Source organism: Anas acuta, chromosome 4, assembly GCF_963932015.1.
Source record: "Anas acuta chromosome 4, bAnaAcu1.1, whole genome shotgun sequence".
NCBI classification, from domain to species: Eukaryota; Metazoa; Chordata; class Aves; order Anseriformes; family Anatidae; genus Anas; species Anas acuta.
The window spans coordinates 52,834,740-52,844,227 of NC_088982.1; the positions used below are offsets into that span (position 1 = coordinate 52,834,740).

Here is a 9,488-nt window from a genome sequence, read left to right on the forward strand (position 1 = left end):
CTTCATCATTTTTTGTCAGTAGGATTTATAACCTCATCACTGAAGTGCAGCCTAATCATGTTTTGGCAGATCACCTTTCTGTAGTACCCTGAATTGTTTTACATCTTGATGTCTGTAGTCTCCTTAAGCCCTGCCCTTCCCTTCCCCCCCCCCTTCATCTTCAGCAGCAAAGGAGTCTGCTCCACTAACTCCCTCCCTTAAACTCAGGATGCACATCTTCAAAGGAATAGTAACAAATTCACAAAATCACTAACAAGTGAAGCCAATAGTTACAGAACCTTCTCCTTCAGCAGTGTCATCTCTACTCTAGATGGCTTTTTAGTGCCTATTATATGGTGGTATGTCATTCAAACATTATCTTCAGAGAGTTTGATCTTAATGATATATAAAAGCTTCAGTATTTCTGTACATCTTAGATGGTTGTTTGAGTATTACAATAATTCGTTAGCAAAAACCTTGTTTTCTAGTGTAATCTTCCTGATGCAGAAGAATGTATGCGATTGGCAGAGACAACTGAGGCAGACGGAGATATATTTGAAACTATAAAGTACTATCTGTTAAGCACAGAACCAGAAAAGGCTCTCCCTATTGGCATTCAATATGTGAAAGGTACTTAAATGAAGAAACTTTTTTATGCATAAGTAATTTTGACAGCCTTCCTCTTTAGATATTTTTCTATTTCTATTATTTCTATTTCTATTTTTCAACAGAACAACTTCGTGGCTCAGATTGGACTTTAGATTCAGTCTGCCCATATCTTGACCTTCTAAGTTACATACGTACCGAACAATTAGTGTTGCATAAATGTAGCAAGTGAGTATGTTTTACCTGTTTTTAGAAGTGCAAGTTTAATTAAAGGAAACATTTGGAATAAAAAGCTATAGGTACACATCGTTAATGTATTTTTTGCTGACTAGAAGAGGGCTACAAAAAGATTGCAACAAGCAGGCTAATTCCCAGTATGGAGAATTGAATGTGGAATTCCTCCTAAATTTAGCAAGAAGGAAAAGTTATTTTTCTTCTTCTTTCTCTGTGAGGCATTTACAATGGGTGAGTCAAGGTTGACCGTATTTGAAGAAGCTCATTTGGATCACAACTTGTTTCCGTTTCCTGAAGAAAAGGAGTAGTGGTACCACATACAATATGGGTTTTTACGTCAAGGAAAAGTTGTTACTCTTAAAATTAACTCTGAAATATTTGGAGTGCTGTGGTTTGCCTTTCATAAAAAATGTGGCTGAAGCTAGGTGTTGGGGGTATCTGCACAAGTGTATGTGTGAAGAAAGGAGCAGAAAGCTTAACTCTTACCTCTGGTCTGTGGGGAAAATTGATGGTACTGAAAAACATACAAATATGTGAGACAATTTTATTTACATTTTTGAGTTTTATTACATTAAAATGTCTGAGTGCATTCTTTTCTCAGCTTTCTGTGATTGGGCTTATTAACTGTGTTATACTTGCTATTTAAAATGTAATAACTAAAATCAGTACACAGCAGATTAAATCTTTTTTTAATAATTACATCACACCACAAAGAAAGTAAACAGTCAGCTAACGTGTATTACCCATGAAAGATGGACTGATAAATTAGTTTTTAAAATCATATACTTGAATATGAGTGTAAAGTTTTTGCAAATGCTTGAAATCTTTATTGTTTATGATTAATACTTGTCCATTTATAGGTTTCGGAATGAGTTGTTGATTTTGTGTGGTTACATTGGTGCTTTACTTGCTATCAGAAGACAGTACAATAGCATTGTACCTGCACTTTATGAATATACAAGGTAATGTTAAGTTTTCAATAACACTTAGAAATCTCAATCCCTATTATGATGTATGCCATAGATAGTCCACACTTCTCCCCCACAAAAAAATAATCTGAGGTCTCAGTTCTGTGAGTGGTGTATAGTGGTGAAGCCATGCCTGCTATGGAGCCTTCCTTATTATTTTTTTTGTGTGTGCATTATGTTAATAAAAGTTCTTGAGTTAGCACAAGTTGTGAATTCAGGATTTCACTCAAACTTGTAGTTCTTTATGAAGATATTATTATTAGATTATCAGATTATTAGAAGTAGATGAATATTTAACATTGCCTCCATGCATGATTAGAACTGTAACTGTGAATATATAATTTTGTATCAGTGTAGACCACTTAGGAAGACTTGTTCAGTAATGACAAGGACAAGCTGTGACTGTAGACCTCATGACTTGCTTGATTTCCTGCTAAAACACCTGTCTTGACCTTCCGGCACTTGCTAAGCTAACATCCCTATCTGCAAGCATTTCACTTTGCCTAGCCCACTGACTTGGCCCAGTCCAGCCTAGTTACTTGACTTGACCTGACTTACCTTTACCCACTTGATGTGACCTGGCCCATTTGACTTGATCTCACCAACTTGACCTGACCTGACTTGGCTTAACCTCATCCGCTTGGCCCAACCCATCTTAACCCTACCTGACCTGGTCCACTTGGTTCACTTGACCTGATCTGACTCCATGTGGCCTGACCTTATTCAACCCAATCCAACTTGACCGTACTTGACCCAACCTGGCTTGACCTACTTTGACTTGACTGACTTGACTCAATCAACTCACCTTGAAAGGAGAAAAAATAAGTTCTCTAATCTCTATTTTATCTGGTAAATAAAATAGGTTTATATACAATATTTTAGTATTCCTTCATCAAACTGTAACTATTATTTAGTCTTCCTCTCTGATTTGTAAGGACACTGCTGTCCAGATAAGTAATTTCATTTCTAGCATAACCTCTCACTCATAATTTGGCACCATCAGATCTTTTGGGTTTTGTCACCCATTTTGCTGTGTAGCAAAGCCATGTCCAAGATGTCACAGATTTTGTAGTGTGGTCTGCTTTGGCATTGCTCCAGCTAATACTGAGACACTACCTGCAGCTTTGCTAAAAATTACAGCTCATTTATAAATGTTGCATGTTGTCCAGTCCTTTTGAACCCTAAACTGTGAGCTTTCCTGATGTTTTATCATAATTTTCTACCAGCAATAAATAGCATAAATTTAACAGATCTTAAATCTGTGTATTTGCCCCGTTTCTTTGACTCCTCTCCATTATATTCTAGACAGCACTCCTTTCCTCATAGCTACCATCATCCCTGACACCTGAGTGTGCAAACAGGAAAAGGAAACAGCACTGGTTTTATTTCTTTTATGAGCCACAGCTTTACATATTGGGGAAAAAAAAAATACAAGTTTCTACAGAAGGGCCATTCTGATACAGAAACTAATAGGCTAGTAACAGAGACTGTGATACTTTGACTGTCAAGCTTTAAGTTTTCTTGGGATTTAGAGAACCACTGAACAAAACTGCTCTTTTTTTTTTTTTTTTTTTCTCAGATTGGACAGTATTTTTGGGATTCATAGGTTTTTAGATTTCAGGCCATCTGCAACTGGATACTTGTATACATACATGCTTAAGCTGTACATTTTTAAGGCAGTCCAACAGAGATGGAAGCTTGCTGAATTAGGTCTGGTAGTAACTGTCACTTGTATTATATTTTAATTTAAAATAATAATAATAATAAATCCATTGGAAGTTTTTTGAAACTCTGTTTTCCACAGGTAATCAGATAAAACAAGGCTATCGCAGAGCATGTATTAAACCACCATCATTGTAACCATATTTTTATCACATATTTTTGTGCCCTTACTTCTAGTAAACTTGTCATAAGAAAATAAAAGCCTTAAAATATAGAGGCCTTAAAGAAAAACAAACAAACAAAAAAACAGATAATTGAAGAGAAGCTTAATGAAAAAAATATACTTTTTCTAGCATACTAGAATATCTGGTAATTTACTATTTCTGTGGGTTGTCTATCTTATTTTTCTTTCAAGAAAATATTAATTGTTAGAATTAATTTGGAATTTAATTATTTTCTTCCTTTTCAGTCAGCTTTTAAAAAGACGAGAAGTATCTGTACCTTTGAAAATTGAACAGCTCACGGAGGAATTAGATGCATGGCGAGCTTGTACTCAGTTAAGCAAGTAGGTGCAAAGTATGAAATTAGCATGAATGAGACTGCTGGCATTTAAATGTTTATTTGTAAATACAGTATTTATCCCTTTGTAAAATTTTAACCTGAATGTAAAAAATTGCTATTGTGTGGACGTTAATTTCTAACGCATAACGTATGATGGTTGAAAAATAAATGTCTTTTGTTCATAGGCCAACGGATGAATTGCCATGCACCCCACCATCTGAATCACAAAAAATGGTGTATTCAATACTGGTATCACGAATACAAGAGGAGCCTCTGAAAGGAATGGTTGGGCCAGACTATGTCACTGGATCAAATCTTCCTAGTCATTCTGATGTTCACATCTCTTGTTTGACGGGGCTAAGGATACAGGTAGAGTTTCAGAGAGCCAAGGTATTCTGTCTTGGTGATAGTGTTGGCTAGTTGTGAAGTTACCGTAAGTCTAATGTCTAGCCCATCGTAGGAGGAAGAATCTTTTTCTTGTTGTCAGAGTAGCACTTGTCCTAAAGAGGACAAGTGCTGAGATCTGCTGTGTTAGAAAAGCTATATAAAGAATTGTCCAAACAAATGATTGCCCAATTTCCCAAACCAAAACTTTTAAATTTCCATGGGAAAGACAAATTTATTTTGCCAAATGTTCTTTTTAAAGTGCTTTCAATTTATTAACTCCTACCTCACAGCACTTTAAATTTAAAAAAAAATGTATCCTGTTTTTCTGTTTTCAACAACATACTGACATTATTCTATTGTTAGAATTAATCGTTATGGAAATGCATAATATAAAACTTAAAATTCATTAATTAAAGCCAAATATTAGAAAAGTAAATATTCAAGTATATTTATTTTTCACTTGCATAGGGCTTTATGATCAAAATGTTCTAGTCCTTTTAATGCTTCTTTGGTATATGTTATTATTTTCACAAAGGGGAAATTGACAGGGCCTGAAAACACTACTCAAAGGCTTCTTTCTCCAAGCACTGCTTCAATGCCAAATTACTCTCTTGTATGAGGCTATTTCCACTGTCCAGTGCAAGATGCCAGCCCAAAGAATGAGAGGGTTGTTGAAGGATTAAGAGGGATGGTTTTGTATCAGAAATTGGAGATCACAAAATGCTAGTGAGGTCCTTGAGGTAAACAGAATTACAAACTGAGCATCCTCAAGTCTAAAAGATTTGCTGCCAACACCTCAACATTAGAACATAGTCTTTGCTATGTCTCAGAGGAAAACACATGCCACATGTTAGTTGCTGTTAACAGCCACAGAAAGATGTCATTGTTATAATCCATTTGACAAGAATAGCAAGAATAGCAAATATCACCAGTTTGTCGTCTACAATATCCTAATCTCTGGATTAGCTAATATTAGGAGTTACTGCTTTAGGCATGCAGATCAGATCACAATTCATTGAGTTAATACTAAGGTATAATAACCTAGTTGCTTGGTTTTACAGTTTTAAGTGGTAAATTCAGAGAAGAAGGCTCTTAAAACTAAATTGCAGCTTTGATAGTGTATTTTGTCAGATGAGGAAATTAGCAGATAGCTCTTCTCCCAACAGATAAATTGGTGTTTTGTCCTTCATGTTTTTCATAGCGAACAGTTGAAATTTTCCTGTAGACTGCATATAGCCTCCGTGTAGGTGTTATATATATATGTGTGTGTATATATATACACTATATATATACACAAAATAATATTTATTTTAATTATATTATCATATTATAAATATAAATAAAATAATATTTAAAATAATATAAATATATTCATATTTATGTAGTTTTAGGATGAAGAAACCCAAAGATCACCACAGATAATTACAGTGAAATATGTACGATATTCTGAAGGGAAAAAAAAAAATCTTAGCTCGGACTCTTACTCTACAGTTACGTTTTGCCTGAATTACTGGCAAACATATAGAACACAACAATTATAAAAAGAAAAAAATAGAAAGATTACAAAATGTTGGGTCTCCAGATTTTAGAAGATAACCAGTTTACTTAACAGTTGTGCATTACAAATTCAGCATCAAAGCTTTGAGTTGACTAGGTACTATTTTTGCATAAATTTAGGTGACAGATGTAAATCTGATTTTTACATGCTTCTCAGATGTAACAAAATGTGCTGGTAATTCTGGTAGTCTTTACTCAATACTTGTGTACTTTGTTTTTCTTTCCCTCTCCAAACATTTTTGCTGTACAGGGTCCAGTGTTCTTCCTTGAAGATGGAAAATCTGCTATTTCACTGAATGATGCTTTGATGTGGGCCAAAGTGAATCCTTTTTCACCACTAGGAACAGGAATACGACTTAACCCATTTTGATGCGGTGTTTTCCTCTGTTCTTTGTAGTGCTTAGAATAACAGTTTGGGGGTTAATAGCAATTTAACCTTGCTTGTCAAAGGACAGAAAGATGGCAGTTGATCCATCCTGAAAGGCAATTACTTGGACTTTGAAAACTGTAATATGAGAACAAGAAAATGATTTCTATATAAATGTTTGTTGATAATCCAAAGAAAAATTTGAGAATCCAAAGAGAAAAAGTCCTAACTTAATTGACAGCCATGCCTTTTTTTTAAAGAACTGTTGTCAGACAATGCAGACACATTTCTGTTAAATTTGTGTAAACAAATGCCTTGTAAAGCAAGTAGGCAACTATCTGCACATTATCAAAATACAGGTAACAAACTGTGAAATTCATAAACACACTTTTAAATACATAGTGACTTTATGGATAGCCACTGCAACCCATTTTTAGAATGACTGAAATCCTGCAGCTGATTAACACATTGTGTCCCCCTTTTTAATTTTAACTAGTTTTTACATACAGAATTCTATAGCAAAAGTAATATTTCAAGTGCTTAGATGACTTTTTCATCCATTATTTATGTGCTTTAATAGTAATACAAATATGTTTATTAATATTTTGGTTAGATAGGTTTGAATATCTACATTATAATACTCTATTTTCTAGTAAGTTAGTCTTTGGCAACTGTCCCCATTATAGTTTCCTAACCAGAAACTAAAATGTATAGAAACATTTTTTTTTTAAAAAAGAGGGTTTGTAAGGGACAAACAGCACATGTATTGAAATTATTTAAATACATTATATACATTTAAAATGTTTTCTTTTTACATTTTATATTAGTTTTAAATACACATATAGTATGATGGACCAGAAACAAATACCTGTGCATATATTTTTATTTACTAATGCTGTGCTCAAATGGGAAGAAAAATATGTCAATAGAATACAATGAATATTTAAATTTTAAAGATGTATATAGTATGGAATTTAATTACAGGAGAAATCTTATAATTGGAATTATTCACCTGTAGAAAAGATGCCTTGGATCTTTTCAGCTTGATGGCCCACAGTCAGAAATCTACCTAACCCGTTGTTACATTTTTTGCTGCCACTTTAAAATAAATTTTAAAATCCCGCTAGTTATATGAAATATAAAGAAGTTATATTTAGAATTCGGCAGAATTATTTCTAGAGCAACTCCTGTAAAATCAGAAGTAACACAAGGTCTTTTTAACATACCTTATCCAAGACAACCCTCAATGGGTCAGTAAACAATGCCCTCATCTAAATAGAAGTAACAATGCCCCAATGCCAGAAAGGTGGGATGGAGATCAATCTTTTTTTTTCCATTTTATAAAAGTTAAGATTTCATTCTGTCTGTTTTAGAGTATTATTACAGGATTTCTGGTATAAGATTATGTTGGAAAAAATCATAGCTGCTTTGTAATCTATACAAAAAAATTTCTGTACATACCTAGGTGTTAGAAAAATTTTTCACTTTTTGCAGGTATTGTTTGGGAGATGTTTTCCTTTGTCCAACCCTGTGGAGCTTGGGGAATTAGAATTGGATTTCAGAAATAAAAATTCATAGTTTGTGAAATAATTTTCCAGCAGTCAATAGCTGATGGGTTGCTTGAAAGACTAGTTATCTTTTAGTACACGCAAGATTGTGTAATTTAATACAAAATCTATTACACGCAAGATTGTGTAATTTAATACAAAACTGGAGAGCACAGGTAAGAACTGAATGTGCAAACCTATGTCTGATGATAGGATCTAAAAGATTGACTGAACTGCCACTCAGCTCTATTTCAAAACTTATGCTGTGTCTTAAGGATTTTTACAAATACATCGTAGTTCAAATATCTTAGAAGACGTAGTATTACTGCATCAATTATTGTGCCTAAGTTGTGCCTTAACATGGAATCTTAGACAAATTTACTCCCTCTTTAAACTAGAGAGTGAGGGTTAATAATTGTTGAAATACAAAAAATAAGTCAAAGGGCACTTTTTATATTGGGATCCATCAGGTAACAGTCATTGTGAATAAAATGAGGTTGCATTTTCTTTAACATAATTGTACCCCATCTGGTGAGTGAGGGGAACATGCAAAAAAAAAAAAAAAAGTTAAGTGTGTCTGCTGCTAAAACTGTGGTTGCAACTGTCAAAACATAGCTATGTTATTTTCAAAAAGAATTTCAGGTTGTTTGTTAATGTGTGACTTCATTGTCCAGCACAGCTAGTCAAATACAAGTATTTTCCTTTAATATTAAAGAATCCTTTGTCTTCAAACAATTGTTTGACTCTTCTGTAAAAATCAGTATTTCTGTTTGAATGAAGAAATTTAGCAAGCAATTTTATTTAGAAGCTTTTTAAAGCATTTCTTTAAAAGAAATTTAGAAGCAATTTACTAAGTACTTCCTAGTTACTATAAATCTCAGTATACCTAAGGTAAGATTTTTTTCCATGATTGTATCCCTATAAAATCATTGTTCTATTGAAAGAATCTGATCACTGTTATGATGTGTCTGTAAGCTTCATAGGCTGTAGCCAAAGGTGAGATCCTCAGAACAGAACAGCCTCCTAAGTGGGTTCCAAAACGATAAAAAAAAGTGTCAAACTATGAACCTTTCTCATTGCAAACACTGCCTTTAAAAATTAGATATGACACTTTAAATCCATCTTGTTGAACTCTTCAATGGGAAAAAAATATTAAGTCCCAAATGGGAATAATTTAAGATTACACTAATGCAAGAAACTGCCTTCATTCTTTCCAGAGAAAACAAAAGTAAACTACAAAGTCTAGAGACCTGTTTTTTCAGACTAGGTATTAGTATTTTTAAAATTTGAAGCTTTTATGTTTATATAGAAAAGAAATAAAATCCAGAATTAACTTTGCTTTAGGTAAAAGTACTAGACCAACAGGAGGCAAAATAAAGGTTTTTTTTTTGTTTGTTTGTTTTTAAAAATCATTTGTGAAGATCTTGTCTTCATGTCTTCCTATCTTTGTATACTTCCATGTAGTAGTTCTGATGGGTTCTGATCTTTTATCAATATCTTCTGTATCAGAAACTTATACTGATAAATATCAACTCTAATGAAGCTGAAAAGGAGGCTAGGCACTATTATAGAAACAAGTAAATTAAACTATTTTTAAAATAAATAATAAGAAAAGCTGTA

The 9,488-nt window shown here is 33.4% G+C and overlaps 1 protein-coding gene across 3 annotated transcripts in view; it reads left to right on the forward strand.

Moving 5' to 3' along the window:
* The window catches only part of WDR17 (WD repeat domain 17), a 62,365-nt gene extending 55,100 nt beyond the window's left edge, over positions 1-7,265 (forward strand). For all 3 annotated transcript variants that reach the window (XM_068681251.1, XM_068681249.1, XM_068681250.1), the window contains 6 exons: positions 468-609; positions 711-813; positions 1,680-1,781; positions 3,919-4,014; positions 4,196-4,379; positions 6,205-7,265. In XM_068681251.1, the coding sequence (XP_068537352.1) occupies positions 468-609; positions 711-813; positions 1,680-1,781; positions 3,919-4,014; positions 4,196-4,379; positions 6,205-6,324 (747 nt within the window). In that variant the 3' untranslated portion in view covers positions 6,325-7,265. The remainder of the gene's footprint in view (positions 1-467; positions 610-710; positions 814-1,679; positions 1,782-3,918; positions 4,015-4,195; positions 4,380-6,204) is intronic.
* The last annotated feature ends 2,223 nt before the right edge of the window (positions 7,266-9,488 follow it).